Here is a 20529-nt window from a genome sequence, read left to right as displayed (position 1 = left end):
TTATCCGGTTGCGCGCGCGCGCGACGCGATTGGTCGACGGCTCTTCCGTAAGCCCCGCCTACCAGGTGGCCGTTCGAAAGTGTGTAGTCGTGTTTCCTTGCGCCGAAACGACAACGGGCGCTGCTCTTCTCTCTTCCATCCACACCGGATCTTCGGTGTTTCAATTGGCAGGAAAGATTTCGAATGAGTCGGGTCGGCGCGGTAATATGCGACGGTTGAGAGAGAGTCGAGTCGAGCAGGTGGGAAACGGTCGCGAACGCGCTCGAGGGTAGTTCACCCTCGACATCGTTAACATCGTCTCCACGGGGTGTTGTGCTGCGGCATCGAGACCGGGGGGGGGGGGAGGGAACATCGACTCTAATTGCGAATATTGCAGTGTGTCGACAGTCGTGCGAGAGCGAGAGCGAGAGAGAGAAAGAGAGAGAGAGAGGGAGCGAGATCGTACAGCAACTGTGCGGGTGAGGAGGAGGAGGAGGAGGAGGAGGAAGAAGAAGGAGAAGGTGGTGGCGACGGCGAAGGCGGCAACGGTGGCGGCGGCGGCAGCAGCGGCAGCAGCAGGAGCAACAGCAGCAGCAGCAGCAGTGGTGGTGTGAGCGCGGCGAGAAGGAAAAACACGTTTCGCGGAGGAACGTCTCGTCTCGCATCGAGAGTTCCGGTTGAGAATACCCCGTCGTCGGTGCCGTTCGCGGCGGTGTTCGTTCCGCGCGCCGTACCGCGCAAACTTCACGTCGCGCGAAAATTCGCGTTCGCTCGAACAACAGTGAGAAAAAAAGGCGAAAAGCGAAAAAGAAAATAGAAACAAAAAAAAAGGAGGCTAGAACAGAAAGAAACGCGAGCGCGAGTGCCGTGAGGAAGAGGGAGTGCGTGTGCGCGCGCGAGAGAGAAAGAAAGAGGGAGTGAGAGCGAGATAGAGATAGAGAGAGTGCGTTGTCGTCGCGCGCGCTGCTTCACGGCGTTGCCCGAGCAGCCAGACGAGCCGAGGACGTCAGCTGTGTGTGCTGCGCCAAGGGGACGTGAGTCGTGCGCGCGCGGGTAGGAGCGAGATCGGTGCGACGGGCGAGAGCGAGCGAGACAGTGAGAAGCCGCACACGGCGAAATGGGAGACGAAGAAATGGCGCTGGTGCCAGATGTCCAGTATGGTTTGTCGTCGCATGGCAATTTCGACGAGCGCAAGTCCCTGATATTCGTCAAGCTCACCGACTCGTCGCAACGTGCCATCACGGAGTACCTCAAGATTAGGGTGAGTGTGTCTCTTTGCTTTATCCTGTCGCTGGGTGCTCTCTTCGCGTTAGGGAGGCTAGGATCGTCGCACTCGCTCGCGCGCGCGCGCGAGTGCAATCTCGTCGCGACGCACGTACGTTCGTGTGTGTGTGTGTATGTGCGCGCGCTCAGGCGTACCGACACGCATATACCTTGCGTGCACATACGCGAGATACATTGGCGTGCGTATGCGCGCTCGTGGCTGCGTACGTGTGTCGTAATAACGTGCCAAGGAAAGAGAATAAGAGAATCGGCGAGACTCCCCAATCGTCGTGTTCATACTCGCTCGCCATATTTCGTGCGAAATTTCGTCGCAAGGCGACGTCTTTCCGTCTCTTCGCCGACGTCTGAGATGAGAAGTCTTCGACGGGCTCGGTTCTCTCTCTCTCTTCTCCCCTCCCCCCCTTCTCTAATTACGGCTCTACTCCCTCCACATCTCTTTCTCTCTCTCGTTCTCTTATCTCCGTCTCTTCTCACAATCCGTTCTCCTCGAAGATCACCTTCGAGAGAGGGCCATTCGATTCCTTGCCGAACAGCTGCTCTCTCTCTCTCTCTCTCTCTCTCTCTCTCTCTCTTTCTTTTTCGCCCGTGTCGAGACTTTTCTCGAAGGCCGATAAACTCGAAAATTCGACACGCTCCCCTCCGTTTCGGTATGCGATCTCCTTTTTTGCGGCTTTCGAGTAGCGGCAGCGAGTGAGCGAGCGAGCGAACGAGCGAACGAACGAACGAGTCGCGCGATGTCGACACGTCTGCTGCTTTGACAACGGCAATTACGTAATATACGAGAGCGCGAGAACGAGAGCCGAGCCTGGTCGAAAAATCACTCTGACGCGACTAATCCGCACAACGAGGTCGAACGCGTTTTCGCGAGCGTGGAATTCCGTGCGACTCGACGAGGATACGGAAGAGCCCTTTCCAAGTGGCGCGCGGCGCGTTCCCGCGCGGCGCGTTCCCGCATTGACGTAATCGCGCCAGGATCTCGCAGGGATCCACCACGGAAACGCGCAAACAGATGAATCATTTCACGTCACGTCGCACGTCACTCACGTCGCGTCGCAAGATTTCTGCAAGTTATTCCCCCGGCGGACGCGCTCGTGTCTGGCGAATTTCTCCTATCTCTTTTTTTTTATCTCCTCGATGACTTAAATACCGACGTGTCTGCTGTTCGGGTCGACCAGGCAACCCGTAAAAGAACTTGGACTGTCTCTTTCTCTCTCTTTCTTTCTTTCTTTCGGCCCTTTTCAATTTTCAAGCCTCTCCGGCGCTTTTCTGGCCGCATGCACGCTTCAAACCGAGGTTCGTACGCGCTCTAACGAGCACGAAGCGCTGTAAGGCGATTGCGAATTCTTACATCAGCTGATTCTAACCTCTCGGACGTGAGATTCGAAAGTAGAGGAGTCGCGAGCACGGTGGGGCGTGCCTTCGTCAAAATATCGCCGTTGAATGTACGCGAGTGCCGGGGCCTTTATCCCCGAGACCACGAGATAGCGAGAAATTTCGTATGCAGCCGCTTTGCGTGCCTCTCGCCTCCCGCGCCGCCCGCGCCGCGCCGCTATCGTCGATATCTCGGCCTTTTTGTTTTACTTTTATTACGTGACCTGTAACTCGCGTCGTCTCGACTCGAATCGCGTTTTACACGTCGCGTCGGAGTTACCGGAGAAACAAATGATGAAACAATATCGAGCCGTTCGACGTTTCAGCGAGCGATCCGAGGCTTCACGTGAGATCGGCTTTTCGCATTATCGCGATGATGCTTCTTATTTGCGCGTTGAGCCGCGATCGCGGCGGAAAGTTCCGCCGAGAAGAAGTTTTTACGAGCTTCCACAAGTTGCATTTTGCCTCGGTCTCGCTTAAGTAAATGAGATTTTAATGTTCCTCCCCACTAGCTCCCCGTTTCGGATCATTCAATCATAACTTTGATAACAAATAATGATAACAAATTACGTCATGCGCTTCGTTAGTTAATGGCAAAGCAACGTTAGCATTCCGTCGATATCTATTTATCTTAATATGAAACGTTTATGAGAGAATTAACTCTCTAAGAAGCTATGCTCCTATCGAGACGGATGACTCTTTCGTTGGCTCACGTCGACGGTAGCGAGAATTACCCAGCTGAAGCAATAAAAATAAAACAAACGTTCTATCGTGATAAATGGTAATCCAAACGAAACAAACGTGTGATGAAGCATCTTCCTATGAACAGACGACGCGGTTTACCAATGATGGCCATGCGCTTGTATTAACGGTCCTAAATCTCTACGTAGAATTTAAGAATATCAAAATGTAAGAGAGAGAGAGAGAGAGCGCGAAGAACACAAAAAAAAAACCGTAAGAATCGAATCCCTTCGGCTCCCAAGGGCCAGTTCGACATGCTGCTGTGTCGGCTGTATCTTGTAAGAAAAGGGGCGTTCCCGTTCGAGAAGTACAGCTGTTCCTCGAAACTCGAATAACTCGAACCCGAACCCGAAAGAACGGGCTGTGTAACGACCGCTTGTATGTTTTATAAGCAAAGAGAAAATCTATCTCTTCCTCTCTTTATTACTTTCTTTTATTACCCATCTTGTTAATCTCAAGACTAAACGGTACGTCGTGGCTCGAATTCTTAGTCAAATTGGAAAAGACAGAATATAAACGTTATATTGAACGAGTGATTTACATAGTTGTAAACAACATCGCCTCTCTCTCTCTCTCTCTCTTATTATTTATTCTGTTTATTTAAAGAAGATTTTTACGAAATATACACACGTCGAATTTGCAAAAGTTTTTGTGTTTACATTAATATTTCTATCAAATCTTCGAGCCTTTGTTTGTTACACTTAAATATATTTAAAATTCTCTTCTAGAATAATTCTTGTAGCCTACAGCTTTTATAGTTGGAAAGGGAAAGTATTTATTAGCCTGACAAAAATGTTCTTAGAAAAAATTTCTCAGTATCGCTATCTGCTATTACTCAGATTTTGAAAATATCAAGTTTGGAAAAATACTGCTCCATAATAAACGAATAAAAGACCTTTCATGGTTCGTTGTTACGGTTTATCTGACCCGTATTGTCTCTTTCATTTCCTTTTGCTCTTTACGATTTCTTTACTTTCTTTCCGTTTTCAATTTCCGCCCTTTGTATTATTAAAGGAGCCGCTTTTAACTAAGCATTCCTGAACTACGATAGCAGCTAAAAATATTAAGAAGTCTTCTTTAAAGAAACTTTTCTCCGTGGGCTGAAATTATTATGTATGGAATTTTCTGTGTGGAAAAATCTCACGAGTTATAAAGCTTTTCCTCAAAGCACGTTCCTTTCCTCTCCGTTTGTTTGCATTCTTTTGTAATTAAACGATTTTCATAACAAGCTTGTTACGTTGTGCCAAGCGTGTTATCTCCGTGCATGACAAAAAATGGCAAAATTTTATAAACAAGGCAAAACGCTCGAACCGGTTGCGATTAGCGGCCGACGCGGGTTACCGCGAAACTTTAAGACCCTTGTAAATTCGAACGACAAATTTATTATGAAAATAAATATTCGTGTGCTTGCAAAATTATTCGGAAATTTCGATCTCTGTTTTTCCCCCCTCCCCCTCCCTCCTCTTTTTGCCCTCTTTTACGCGTGCAAAAATAAACTCGACACTGCCGGGAGACACAGAACGCGGCAAATGGAAAGTCGAATGATATTAACGCGCGAGGTGCATTCCTCGGGACGTAGAGTATACATCGGCGTCGTTAAAGCATGCTTGATAGAAGAGAGAAAGAGAGAGAGAAAAAAGAAGAGTGTCTCACCTCGTAATCGCGCTATTAAATTGGCGACTTACATACGCCAAATGCCTCCAATTTACGCTTGGTATAGAATAAATTATGCGAGGTGAAAGTGAATGCCGGCTACATGAAGCCGTAGCCGAGGGTTTTGGATGGCGGGAGGGAGGGGAGAAGGCACACTTCGAAAAGCAAAGCCGATCGTTGAAAACCTTGAAAGTGTCCAACTGGTCTCGTAAATCCCGCTGATTAGGGACTTGCTCGCCGTATAATATATGAAATAGTTGTAAAAACAAGTTGCGTGTCATAAACATTTTGTTGTGGATAGGTTCATGTAACGTGGCGGAGAGGTATGCCGTTATAAATATCACTCGTGTTTATTTCGCGATGTTCTTTTTCATAGAAAAACAAAGCAAAATAAATATTTCCAATCCACTTCGTATTACGAAACGTCTCGTACACGGTAAAAAAAAATAAAGTGCTAATTTAACGCTTTTTATATGTCCCAGAAAGTCCACTCTAAATTTTAAGTTAATGTAACTCTTATTTTAAAATTTAACCTTAAAATAAGAGTTATTTTAACTTAAAAATTAGAGTGGACTTTCTGGAACATTTTATTATTTTTCACTGCGTGTTCAGAGAAATTGAAAAATTAAGAGAGATTTTATATATATTTATTGCCAATTTAGATGTGTGTGTGTGTGTGTGTGTGTGTGTGTGTGTGCGTGTGCGTGCGTGCGTGCGTGCGTGCGTGCGTGCGTGCGTGCGTGCGTGCGTGCGTGCGTGCGTGCGTGCGTGCGTGCGTGCGTGCGTGCGTGCGTGCGTGCGTGCGTGCGTGCGTGCGTGCGTGCGTGCGTGTGTGTGTGTGTGTGCGTGCGTGCGTGCGTGCGTGCGTGCGTGCGTGTGTGTGTGTACAGCATCATTATTAATTGTATTGTGTCTCGATATAATTTATTTTAACAGTAAAAACAATATACACTAGAGATATCGATTGTCTGTTAATACTTGTTCACGTTCATTTTCACAGAACGCAGAACTAATCTGTACTTAATTCTTGATTCGTCGATTTGTTTGCATGAATCGGAAGCTGCTGAACGCGGTGCGAAAGAGCTTCTGCGATTGCTGTATAACCGAATTTTATCGTGGCAATATTATTTTACGATTGATAGACAGCTCGCGTTTTATCTTTCGGCAATAACTCGCTCATACGTACGCGTTACGATACTAACAATCGGCCCCGGTCGCAGCAAAAGGTGCGACGAAAAGGTGCACACCGTGACGTTCTCGACTGATTGTGAGGCGCGATCGAGTTTTTTCTTTTTCAAGGCCGTTGCGTATCGCGCATCGGTTGTCTAATGAATTGACGAGGAAAAGGCTTCAATGCGCGAACCGCGAGTGTAATTCATTCACGTGTCAATTAGCAGCGATGATTAACGCCACTACAATCGTGCGATAGCGTCACGTAAATGCCATTGTACATGCATTTTCCGAGCGGAAATGCATGTGCACGCTGACGGCGTCTAACGATATATTTTAATGACAATAGGGAATACCTTTACGAACATTGGAGCTCTACCACCGTCCGTCGGTCGCGCGCGAGTGGGAATTAATTAAGCGAGGAGAAAAGAATATTTGCTCGCGATCTTACGCAAGCGAAATTATTCTTCCCGGCGGCGATACCGATGATGCGCGCCGCCGCGATCGTATTAGATAATAAATAAAATAAAAACAGTGATATCTTTTTTTTTCTGGCTAGTAGATTTATCTCGATCGCGATACGCGAGTGCCCCCTTCCGAGAAAAAGTGCGTGCGGTTTCTGCGTGCTAATTCTCTAACGGTTTCGCGATCTCGGCGCGGGAACTAACGTTATTAGCTGGTCGTCGAATGGATATACACCTCCCGGAAACCCGGTTCCCGGTCAACAGCGCGGCTGCGCTTTCGACCTGAAACGACGGACGATCGAGCACGGTCCAGAGGGTACAGTCGTGAGCTAAAAGGTTCCAACACGTTTTCTTCGATGGTTTTTGGATGGTTTGGTAGACTTGCTCATCGAACGGCGAATATAATTGGTTCTCACCTGTGGATCCAACCAATTACGTTCGCCGATCAATGAGCAAGTCTACATTCCAAAAACCATCGAAGAAAATGTGTTGCAACCTTTTAGCTCACGACTGTACATGGGGTATTTCTTTTCACTGGCGAGAGACGAATTTCGATGAGAAACAGTGAAATCGACGAGCGTGTTTCGCCGTCACGAGAGCGAAATTCGTGAAATTCGTGAAATTCGTGCGACTTGAAGCGATTCGTTGTTGGATGATGCGAATGATCCGGCGCAACGATCGATGATCAGCCCGCCGTCATAAAACCGCCGGTACGACGAGCGTGAATTGATTTGTAGAGTTCCCGGAGAACCATTACGAATTCATGTATCGAGTATAGACTTCGCCGGGAGTCATGGCAACGCGGAATTATCCCGGCAACATTACGGCACTAGGTTTACGCGTAAACCGTCGTAGCATTGTGTCAGTCCGAGGCTTCGAAACGATAAAACTGTGTAAAAGCATCGTAAAAAGATGCAACCGTTACGACAATGGCTCTTACAGGCTTAAGGATGTAGTTTGCAGTGAACTTTACTCCCAAAGAAAATCTTAACGTTCGTTTCGATCTTTTGTGCACGTAAAATTTCTCGTAAATACAAAGGCGAAGGTTATCCTTTATTCCCTTTCAACGGAATGACTAATGGACAGGACTCGAACGGAATTGATGATCATTTTACTCCTAAATGCCGATCCTGGAAGTGGAATTAGCTTTCAGTTACGACTCGTCGCCTGTTATGCATTTCTAATTTCGAGATATTTGCTTCGGTATAACCGGTGTAAAGCGTAAAGCTACGTTACGTTGAATAATAATACGAATTACGTGGAAACAAATAGAAATCGCATTTATTTTGCATCGTCATGTTTCCTATTGCGATTAAATCGCCATAGGCTCGATTGCAGTTCGGAAATTCCCACGACGATGATTACAGCGCGATAATTGTTCTCTTCGGAAGAAGAAGAAGAAGAAGCACTTGTTCGCGTCAAGTCCAAGTTTCCTCGCATGCATGATTCACGGGGCTAAAGAGTCCGGGATAAACTTACGCTCGTGACAGGACTATACCTCCGTCTCGTAATCCACTCGTTATCCTGTCTATTATATCCGACTTTTCGACTTCTTCCAAGCGTCCACCGCCTCGTCGTCGTCGTCGTCGTCGTCGTCGTGGAAACACCGCCTCTTCCGCTTTTCCTTTTCGTCGCGTTTACACACGACGCAATAGACGAAAGCGGCGCGGCGCAGCGATTCCAGACCAATAATTACCGTGCACGCTCGGGTGCACGCTCCGCGGCTCTCGACGATCTGCGGATATGACACATAAAAGCGACCGATCGTGCTGCCCCTGTACAACGTTCCACCCTCGCATCATTCGTCTGTCCCTTTCATCATTAAGTGCATCCTATATACGTATGCTTTGTAAAGACACGTATAATCTCGCCGCAATATATTTCGAGCGAAACCCAGAAGTCCGCTGCGCAAATTACGCGACTTCGCCGCCAAGACGAGATACTGGTTCGCGCGGAGAGATTCCAGGATGCGTTTGAAGAAAAGAGACACGGGAAGTGTCTCCTCTTTTTCGAATTCCGCGGATGTTGGAAATTATTATTTACTCGAAGAGGAATGCTCGCAAAGGGAACATTACAACTTGTAACGCGCGCCGTTACTTTTTGTAAACGCGACGTAAGAATATATGTCGAGGTAGCTTATTTTATTGATTTCTTTCTTTTTTTTTTTTATATGGCATTTTAGAGATAAAGACATTTTTCTTTAGGTGGAATAAATCTTTGGCGTGTAGCTTTCTTTCATCTTCTTTTTCCTCTCTCTACCTCTCTTCATTACTTCATCTCCTGTACAAGCAAGCGTCTGGTCATCTGTTGTGGATTGATGAGAAAGTAATGCAATTGAAACCCCATCGACCCACTGCCTCTGCGCGAGCGTGTACGTAAAAAGATTTACGCCCAAGAATCTCCTTTGAGCTTGCCTCGCGCGCTATCAGCGAAGATAGATTATTATCTAACACTCGCGTCTATTACGAAATTGATATTACGAATTTTGCAGACGTGTGCAGGATCGCGCTCGGTCTTTCTCATCACCCTCGGTCGCTTTATTATTCGGTCTCATTTAGACGGATCGACGAGAGGATGGCATCTCGACGAATCTACGCGATCGTAAAATCCCGTCTCGGGTGATTTTATATGCAGGCGCGAGTGTAGCCGCCGCCGCCGCCGCCGCCGCCGAGATGGAGATCGGTGTGTCGGATCGGATAGAGCGGATTGGAAAAGGTTAATATCGTACGGTAGAAAACGCGAATGCCAGAGTTGGTTGCCGGCCGCGCGAGTTCTACGGAGAGGTCTCGAGATCGCGATAAAAAGATCGGTGAAGGGAGAGTGATGTGATTCCTATGTCGGTGTGCGGTGTTCCGTGCGGCTATCTAGCGGGCAAAGGCTTTCTCCGAGGAAGGCCTTTGAGAAACGTCCTTTCTCTCTAAGGACGTCGGGGGATGTTGGAAGAGTTCGTCTCAAGGCCGTTGCTCTTGTACAAGAAATTAATGTTACGTACTCCCTTTTTTTTCGACTGAAAACCGAATCGCTCCGTTGCTTACGCGTTTTTACAGGATAGATAATTGCGAGTATCCAAGCGAGTTATCTAATGAGAAAATCCTTTCGATTTAATTCGGCCGCGGCGCGCGGCGGCGGGTGATCGCCGCGGGTATTGAAATCTCCAAGCGTAGTACCGGATGTTGCCATGTAATTAGGAAGTCTTCCTGGTGCTGATATTTAAACAGTAAAAAGAACGGTATTCGCGCGCAGATTAACGCTCGGATAAATAAATGTATCATTACTTTTATATGCACAATGCTTCGATATAAAATACATACCGTGCGCGTGTTCTCTTACATATTTTATCTTACATTTATATTCTCTACATATTTTTTTTTTTTTCCCTCCATATGCATCTTACAACGCCGTGAACGCTAATAATACGAAAGAAAAAGATTATTAGAAACGAAGCTGTTGAATATTGAACAAAAGTGCGGCAGTGTAAAAGTATTATCGCTGTTCGATTATACACTCTTCTAATTACCGATAATTACGCATCCGCCCTAACTGGCACAGCACTCGCTTGTCGCGAAAGTTTTTATATTTTGTCGGCACAAAGCGGCAGATTGCGCGGATAGCGCGGGTTTCAAAAGGGGACTCTCGGCTAATCGTTGACGGGGATTTCCTGACGAGTTTTACCATAATACCATGGGGCTTACCCCGTTACAGAGCGTACGCGCGCGCGTTGAAAAATTCTCACCTCTTCATCTCGCGGCTCGTTTCATCGAGGTAATTCACGTTGTCTCTCTCTCTCTCTCTCTCTCTCTCTCCCTCCCTTTCCGTCCCCCTATGTGCTCGCAATTAAAATGTTCTTCCAAAGGGATACATTTTGAAATGTTTCAACGAGCCGCAATGAAAGACAACGTAAAGCAGCGTAGTTACGCACAACGTGGTTACGAGCACAAAATATCTCTCTCACGGAAATGCTTTCCGGGACAAAGAAAACTCGGCTTGTTAGGCACTTATGTAAATGCATTTCTAAACAAGATGCGATCGTTTCGGAAACGTTGCCTGTCAAATTTACAATTTTCTATTTTACGCGCGTCTTCGTCGTACATCGTCGCCTAAATTCGCTTAAATACAAATGCCAATACAGCAGCGACGGAGAATCGTAGAAATTAATTATGAAAGTATCCCGGCAGGCGGGTACACCTAGCGCGTGATCTGACGCGGAACATAACACAGCTGCTATTGATACGCGCTTCCGGCTTTCATTAAAAACAGGTCGAACGCTCGCTCTGAGAAATTTCTTCAGGATGATTTGCTCGTTACGCACGTGGTCAACGTCGAGAGAAAAGTTCATTGCCGGATTCACCGCAATTTCATACTCGCCACTTTTGCGCGTAGCCTTATCACAATTTGCATTTGAGAAGGCGAAATTACGTCTGTAATGCGATGAGAATCCCGTATCGAGTCTTCAAACTGTAGATATCCTCTCATATTCCATTGCTATTTTTCAAAATCTCATGTTAAAATTATCAAGACTTTAAATGTCCATTATCTCAATTCTCAATACATTTTTCTTAGCCAAGTCATCAGTTAAATTTAATTTCTTCTGTACATCTGATACTTAAAAGGATATATAAAATATACAATTTTATATTGCGCACAACTTTCTATTGTGCATATCGGTCAGTACGTTGTTGATACTGTTGTCGACTATCAAATTCTTTGTGATCTATCAATCTAATGCCATTTTGAAAAGGTTAAGATTAATCACTTTAATGAGATTTTTAAATGCCATTGAGATTTGATAAAATAATTTTAATATTTACTTTACTATTATTGAATCTTTTCTGATATCACGTTACCTTGTTTTTATACGATATTATCTTGCTGATAACGTACGATAATGCGAGGAACGCAGGGAGAAAATAAATATATAACTAGTGTTACAGGCATGCCTACAGAATTTGATAAATAAATCGTAGAAAATCTCTCGATTTATTCAACAAATAGTTATACGTTATTTCTACATATAAATTAACTTACACTTAACTGTGGAATATCAAGATTGCGTTAGTGTAAGGAAAAAAAATATACATTCACAGTCTCATCATATTTCGGACGATTTCTGAACTTTCTCCGTCTTTTTTTTTAATAATTAGATTAGTCTCGAATTTTTCCAAGGAAATGGGTATTGTGTCGATGTTTGTAGAATATCCCATAAAATATTTACCTTCGGAACAAAAATATTTTGCGTCGAAGGTAATTATATATAATTTATTTCTCTTCATGCTTACATTGCCGAGTAGGGGACTTGGTTTACAATAATTTCCTTAACCACTCATTCATCCACACCCTAGTCTGTTTTTATGCTCTACGCCCTCCTTACCTATACCCTACGTCGCGTTTACATTTTCTTATCGTTTCCCTTCTTTTTACATTTATCTTTACTTTCTACTATTTCTCACATTTACAATTTTTATTTCCTTCAGTCGAAGGTTATTATAACGTTCGAAACCTCTTTATTCATCGATACTTGATGCACTTATACAAGTTGCTATTTTTTTTCTATAAACTTGAATCAAAACTCACAGTAACTTTGTTGAACGTAAGGATCACTTGAGTTTGTATCATGTTATTCCCAGTGCACGGAAATGCTACGGGGATCTATTGTCATTCGATTGCATATCGAATTCCATCGTCGACTCTCAAGTACAATCGAGTTCACCGCATCAAGGATGCGAGCCATTTTTTGTAGAATCACAAGAATTCTTACGCTCGCCGCGTTGTCCGTTTTTCAAACTATTCATGACAGAGGTGCTACAGATTTCTTTTTCCCGCGTGCCCGTTGCCGTTCGGAAACGTGCCGCGGAACAATCGCCGGTCTTGCATTCGCCAAATTAATTTCATCCTTGGTAGCGCCATCAAATTAAGTCTCGGCCGATTGTAATGTATTTGGCGGACGCAATTGCGATTTTATCTCGGTATATAAATACTGTTGTAAACGCTCGAAACGAGTATTCGTCTTTTGCAATATGTGGCTCGTTGGTCGAATGACAGTTGGTTATAAAAAAAAAATTAATTAAAACTCGCAACCACAAAAGGTTTTTACATCAATCTCTCATATGCAACCTTGATCCTTGCTAAATTCCTAAATTACCTTATTTTTGTAAACAATGTACGTGTACCAAGGTGAATTTGGCTTTTTCTATCGGCTAATCCGATTTTGAGAGACTTTTTCAAATAATCGCCTGACAAATAGAATATTTGCAAGCACCTTTCTAACACAAAATAACGACCACTTGACCTCTCAATAACGAGGCATTCGTACAATTTCGTCGAAATTATCCGATCCTAACCTGCTGACCCCGATTCCTCCGGTATCTCCGATGGCACGAAATGGCTCGGCGGCCTCAAGCCCGCGGCATTGCGTGCCTTGCAGAATGCGCAGTTTAGACGATTGTCGTAATGTTAATGAATTCGTGGCGGTGGACGACAGCGACAATGATGAATGCGGCGACGCGTGCGGCCGCGCGAGATCCTATCTGCATCTTCTCGGCCGCATACGTAGGATGCTAAGGTTAATAATGCGCTCGCGGGGATCTCGGATGTTTGCGGGGCAACAAATTTAACTCTCGACAAGATTCCACAATTTCACCTCGCACCTTTCGTCAATTCGCGCCACGTAAATCGTACGTGTGTGAAAAAGGGGAAGGGAAGTTGTCGAACCCTTGCTCGTTCAAACGTATTCGATCAGCTGATTCGCGCGGCAAGTTAGTCACCGTGTACGAGATTGCGAACGATAATCCCATGAACAATCGCGTTGTCGAATCTCTCGGAACATCGACAATCTTCTCTCAAACTTTCCTTTCAAAGGTCTCCCAGATTCCGTGAAATCGTGGCATCTGTAGCGGGAGTCCGTGAACTCTTAACGACAATGTTGGTATCGTTGCATCGTTATCGTTGCGCATCTTTATCGTTGCATCGTTATCGTTGCACATCTTTTTACAGTATCTGTGCAACAACAGCATAATTATTCCGATGCTGTTGATAAAGGAGTTACAGAATCCCGCTACCGATGTCGCAAGGTTCCATTGCTTCAATATATCTTGGAATCATCTGTTTTTTTTTCCATTTTCGTATGAAAAGACGAATATGTTGGAAACTCTTAGCCGACCTCTATTACGAGAGTTAAACGTGAGATTAGGTTTGCTCTTTTTCACATCTCTTTTTATCTCTCTTCAATGTGAGAAAAAAAAATGAAAAGACGAACCATGCAAGAAGTTCAGTTCCAAGGCGTGGAAAAAAGAACGAATCTTTTGTCCCTTCTCTCTCGTGCCGAGCCGATGGACTGATTTAGCGAATTTCAGGACTGCGCGTCTTCATTAAAAAAAAATTGCGTCGTTTCTCGATGCCTCTCCATCTAATAATTTACTCCTTTCACTCTGTTTTCTCGAGACGCCGATCGCGATCGCCCGTGCGTTCACGCGCGTACACACGCACGCACGCACACCAGATCGGTGCGCGACACGTGTCTAAATAATCGCGTTGGTGTTACGTACCCGGCGCCGTAGTCGTGCGCGATTGTGAAACGCCGCTGTGGCGTGACGAATTATAAGGTGCCGGTTGCGAGGTGACATTTCTATTCGCCTACGAGTTTCTGGCGCGAGCACTCGGTTTCGGTACAATTCGCGTCGCCGATCGACACAATGCGACACTAAGCGTAAATCTTGGCTTTAATCTTGGCCGAACTCGATTCACGCGGAAACCGAGCACACTCATTTTCCCTTGGAAGTATCGTAAGCGAACGATCAAAAACATTTTTCCTCTACGCTAATTAAACGCATAAATGTTTTATAATTGAATGCAGAAGAATTATATTTTATTCATAATACAACTCGTTTATCACACGTTTATTATCTTTCATTATCATATCCACATGTTTAATGCGAATTTTAACACTCAAAATTTCAATATTTTAATTCTCGATTCCTCGTTGCGAAAGATTACTCGCACGGAACATATTGGGATTTTAACTATGACCCCCTCAATAAGGGATATTCCACGTCCATGTTAAAACCTTACATGATTTGAGTTTAAATCGGCGTGAGCTAGATTGGTATCTATCTATAATAAATGTGAAGATATTTGAATATACGAAAGGGCTGTATTTAAAAATTAAATTTTAATGGAAATTTATGTATAAAAGATTTATGTATAAATAAAAAGAAAATTTAAAAATTACTTTGGCAGAATAGTGCATTAAATTTAGAATTTAAGATTAAATATAAGATTAGGAAAGATATATAAGTAATAATTAGAAATTATATATATTTGATTTTAAATTTAGTGAGAATTGTATTAATATTAGTAGTGGTGTTAGTTGGGATGGCTTTTTTAACATTATTGGAACGAAAGATTTTAGGTTATGTTCAATTACATAAGGGTCCTAATAAAGTTAAGCTAATTGGTATCTTGCAGCCTTTTAGGCATGCAATTAAGTCATTTAGGAAAGAGCTGTTTTATATTATGAAATCAAGATATTATTTATATTATTTTAGGGCTGTTATTTTATTTTTTTTAATATTAATTGATTGATTGATGCTGATCGATTGACATACTTCACACTCATATATCCTCATTGAAACGGCCATAATTAAGATCCCAATAGAATATTGAGATTTTGTTTCGCGCAAAGCGGATATCGATGTTACCGCCTTTCTCTCAAGAGCATGTTCTCTCGGAACCCTTTGCTCACATACGGAGCTCTCATTGTCTCTTAGCGCCGTCGTCTCACAAAGACAGCTCTCGTGATCGCGCTATCCACTTGTTCTCTCACAAGATTTAACCGCCACGTCGTGCGGCATGCTCTAACTTTTACCCCGCGGCGCGATTTGGCTTTGTAAGAAGATACCGTTCCCATTCACTCAGTCGCGCACGGTTACCCAACGACGCGACGCGACGCTGGAAGGGATAGCGTGCATCCGTCGCGGCGCCGCGTATTTTCCCGTTTTCGTTTCCCGCCCTCGTCGTCTCTCTCCCAGCGGTGTGTAAACACAATTTGCATGTATGAATCGCGCTGAATAGCGGCGGCGGCTGTACTATACGCGCGAGAGAGGAGAGCTTCTTTCCTACATCCAACTCTACCTCCGTCAATATCGACGTAGCTTCCGGACCGCAACCGCGCACGTCGTGATTCCATTCCAAGTCCTCGAGCCACTTGACAACGTTGTTCGTTTCCTATCACGAGTGACTCGTCTCCGCGATTGTTTCTCGCCGATCTGTCGAGAAACTGTCGCGAGTCTCCGAAACCGTCGTCGAGAGTTTCTTCTAATTGAAATAAACGCCTGCCTTCCCCCTCCCCCTCCTTTTATCGCCCGTATCGTCTTTATTAAAAATCTCGGTTGTTAAGTTTTACTATATCAAAACAGTATTATGATAATTGGAGAAAGAAAAAGTATAAACGCGCATCGGCATTTAAATCAGGGTTTCAACATTTAATTTTAATCTTCATGAATTAACATTATGGATCCCCTTATTCGCATAAAAGTGGTTCTACGAGACGACTCTCGACAGTCTGGAAAGTTCAGTAAAATCGGGGGCACGCGGGACACACCGCGCGTTTGCATGCGGAATAAAAGAAATTATTTCGTTTCGAAGCGAAACTAGTTTCGCGCGGTGAGCCGGCGGTGAATTTAATTAGGCCGTCGATGTTCGAGACGAATGAAATAATCGCGACGCGCGAATTCTCCAGCGGGAATATCGCGGAGGCACCGGATAACCGTTGCGGTGCATCAAAATATGATAAACGACGAAAAACAAACCGCAACTCCGCGAGGCGGTGTCCGGCATGCTCGCTCACGTTCCACAAACGACGACACATCCAGGACGCGTCGAGCTTAATCACATTATCGTTTTATATTCTACGCATCATTACTCGGCTACCATTTAAACGTGTTCTCTCCCTTCCTCCCCCACCCCTCTATCCTTCTCTCAAAATAAACATTCGAGAATAAGCAATTATCGCGGACGCGCGGCGTTTCCTGATTCTATTGAACGTCCTGCGGTTATCTACGCCATAAACCGTGGGCAGACTTATTTGATCCCGAAACTTGTAAATATTGAATTACTCTGGCCAATAATGCCGTCCGTCTGACCGCAATCACGCGATCGACACCTTGTTGTTTTATTCTCGATTAGATTTTCATGGCAGCCTCTTCAGCCGAGTGACATCTGTTTTGATTACAAAAAAAAAAAAAGAAGAAATGTTCTCACATCAAGTTTCCGGTAGTCTCGAAAACGCGTCTCGTTGCACGAAGATAGAACCCGAGGTTGAGGAACCCTCTGCGTGTGACGTTTGTAAAGAGATTCCGAGTGCGACGGGGCACCCCATGTGAATCGCCCGGCTTCAATGCGGCATAATACACGCCCCTATAGGGCAGGTGGTACTCGGCGTGGCACAAACACGAGTACGCAAATGCGCAGGTAGACGTCGTTGACAGTGTGGTGGTGGTGGTGGTGACGGTGACGGCGATGGTGCTCGCGAAGGCCCCTGCGTCTGGTTTACGATTTTTAACGGAGTCGACAAGAACTCCCCGGCGAAAACGATTCGGAATTCTCGACTCGGAAAAACGAGAGACGCCGCGGTCGGTTCTGCATGTTGTTGTAGCACCCGGTTTTCCCACCCCATCCCGCTCTCCCTTTCCCCCGTCGTCCATCTGCCTTTAAGAAGGTAACGCACGAATAATGGTTCCCGCTTGTCCGGTCTTTTCGTATTGCTCCTCTCGTTTTTCCTCCGGGAACCCGCACGCGTCCCTCCCACCCACGCGCCTTTGTCCTCCGCTCCATTCTCCGCTCCGCGAGACGCTTTTTCGCTGGCTGCGGAAGAAAAAAATGAATAAAATGGGGCGTCGTCCCGAGCGCGGCGGCTAGGAGGGGTCTATTGTATCTCGGGCTAACTGAGTTTGGTCTTGTTGATAATTTGATTGTCGTGGCCGCGCGACTGGTAATTTAAATCCGCCTGTTTGCCGACCGTACAACGGGATTCGCCGTTATTAACTGCAGCGAATTACGTCGCATTGTGCGCGCCTCGGAAATATTTCGCGAGGAAACGATCACGTAAAAGTACGCGACTTACACGATTTTTATTTATCGCATCGCATCACGTACGGGCGATAAATTAATTTTACCTCCAACTTCGCCCACGTTTTGCGACCATTTAGAATGGAAAGAAAATTCAATAAGACTCGCGTGTACCTTTCTGTAAGGGGTCTTGAAATCACTATTTGTGCCTCTGTCGGCATCCTATTTAAAAAATTTTAATATAATTAATCTAATTAAAAACTTAATTTTTCTTCACTTTAACAAGTATTTAAATTCCCAATTTTAAATACGTCTTGAGATCTTATTAAATCTTATTAGCCTATATCAAGATGAAAATTTAATTTGTTTTATACAATTCAAATTTTCATCTTGATATATAGGCTAATATAAAAATTTAATAATAAGTTCTCAAGATGTACTTAATATTGAGAATTTAAATACATAAATTGAAGAAAGAATTTATAAGTAATATATTTGGTTTCGATATTGTGATCGATCGAGAAAGCAAAAAAAAAACAAGTTTCGTTAAATTCTGTCGCGGAGTTGCGTCGTCGTCGATTTTCAAAATCGATGCCTGTTTCTCTTACACACTTTTTCCATTTTTAGCAAATTTATTTATATGGAACGACAAACGGGAGAGTTCATTGTAGTTGACGATGAGAAATAACTATAAAGTGCATGCTCAAGAATAAAAATAAAAAAATTGCGGAAAAAACGCCTCTTTTCCTTTTTACTAAATGAGACATTAATAATAACTTTGAATACTACACGGAAAGAATAATTTTTCTGATATATTTAAATATTTAGCTAGATACAGATCTGAAAATAATTTTATTAAACTATTAAGATAATTATGACAGATGTTTAAGCATAATGAGCAATGCTGCGAAAAATTTTGACACTATCAATTCAGTTTAAGAATCCAACATAATTATTTTGACGGCTTAACAAAATTCATTTTCAGCAGATCTGTATCTAGCTAAATTTTTAGATACTTTAGCAAAACCGTGCTTTCCGTGTCTGTACGATTTTTTTCGCGACGCGAATGGTACATACAGACGTTTCTCGCAAGATGTTGCAATTTTTGCGCTCAAAACGAGTTAAAACGAGCTTGTGGTTGGCGGTTCTTTCGCCAACTCTCAACTGGGACTCATTCATTCTCGCCGCGGCAATAGATCGATAACGATTAACCAAGCAGGGGAGAATTCAATTTCTTCTTTACCTAAAGGTGGTACGCAAAAGCTGTTTGACATTTACGAACGTGCGTATAGTCCTGATTTCGCCTATGGCTGAGCATTGTGCGAGGTCGTCGCGAGCCAACGACGCGACGACGCGACGACGCGCGACGTTTCGACTACGGCGCTGTGTCGTGAAAATATTAATTCCCGGCGTAACGCATGATTTATTGAGGATGGTACTGACGCAAGACCGTTCCTCTAACACCCCGTAATTATGACCGATAGCCTTCACGTGCTTACCATTTTGCTTCGTGTCGTTTGCGTAACTGAGCGCTATGTGTGCTGAGGCTTCCGGTATCTTCGCTCGCTCGCTCGCGCAATGTCGCTGCGTTATATGACTCTACCAGCAACCATAATTTTCTTAATCTTCGACTATAATAATTAAATTTGAGTAGCGAGTTGCTAGAATTCTCTCGCATCTCTTAATCCTAATTATATTTCATTACATCTTATACGGCAAGTTTCTGAAAAGTGATTAACGTGAAAGTTACCTCTCCGCTCCGTATATAACGTTCGACGGTAATGTTTGACGGGTGCCACCGTAAAACGCGTGTAATTTTTTTTTTTCCTTCTGCGGTCCGACAGACGCGAGGGGAAAATAACGGCGGATATCGATGATGCGAACAGATCGGGAATAGAAGCTACGAGAAAGTAGCAAGCAGCTTGTGCGAATGCATTTCGAAAGGCATACCGTTCGAAAGTGACGACAGGCCGTCCGTCGGCGGCGGCGGGGGCCTAGAAACAATGTACGGTGCACGTTCAAACGGGCGACGAACGAACGGGCAGTACTGCACGCGCTTATCGCGGCCACACCTAATCGCTCTGATTACGCCGATCGTTGTCTTGCGCCCGGATCTTTAAAATCCGGTTCGCCGCCGCTCCGCGCTAACCACCGCTGCTCGAAATCCCGTGTAACGCTCCCGCGTTAACGCGAGAATTTATTCGTAGATTCGTGATAATTACGGTCGAGCGAGTGTCTCGATCGAGGGAACCCCTCGATCTAGCGAACGCTGCTGCCTCTCAAATAAATCCGGATAGGAACGAACGCGTAATGATTGCGCGATGACGCAACGCGCGCAGATTAAATTATTATCCGTCGATCTAGTTAATCGGTAAGCGATTCGTTTACGCGATTGCGATATTTTAAAAAAATATTTTTATCCTTGACAAAGTATTTTTGACAAGAAACAAGAAACGGAGTAATCTTTTTTTAAACCTTCGAGATACGATGCCATTTTTAAAAGCTCGATGAAAGCGTCACAGACGCAATCGGACATTTCGTAGAGCATCGCCGATGCCGGAAATCGTTGATGCCGGGGGTTAAGGTCTAGCATCCAAGAGCTAGAATACCCGGATCTTACGATCGGCTCGCCACGATCTCGGTGTCTGTGAAGTCGCGATTTCAAAGTCGATCGGTGCGCGCGCGCGCACGTATGTTACACGCGTGCACGTGTCGCCCGCGTGCACAGCAACCGTGCACATACGTGTACGGAGGAGAGGCAGAATGAACACAGAGGCCTGCCCGAGTTCGCCGCCCGAGAGAAAGT

General features: G+C 44.8%; 1 protein-coding gene across 1 annotated transcript in view; it reads left to right on the top strand.

Annotated features, from left to right (window-relative positions):
* Positions 1-376: 376 nt before the first annotated feature.
* The window catches only part of LOC105194480 (RNA polymerase II elongation factor Ell), a 75603-nt gene continuing 55450 nt past the window's right edge, over positions 377-20529 (top strand). Inside the window, exon 1 of the mRNA XM_026136620.2 lies at positions 377-1240. Coding sequence (XP_025992405.2) covers positions 1097-1240 — 144 coding nt within the window. The 5' untranslated portion in view covers positions 377-1096. The remainder of the gene's footprint in view (positions 1241-20529) is intronic.

The sequence above is a fragment of the Solenopsis invicta genome, chromosome 14, assembly GCF_016802725.1.
Source record: "Solenopsis invicta isolate M01_SB chromosome 14, UNIL_Sinv_3.0, whole genome shotgun sequence".
NCBI classification, from domain to species: domain Eukaryota; kingdom Metazoa; phylum Arthropoda; class Insecta; order Hymenoptera; family Formicidae; genus Solenopsis; species Solenopsis invicta.
This window is presented reverse-complemented; position numbering and strand designations above follow the sequence as displayed.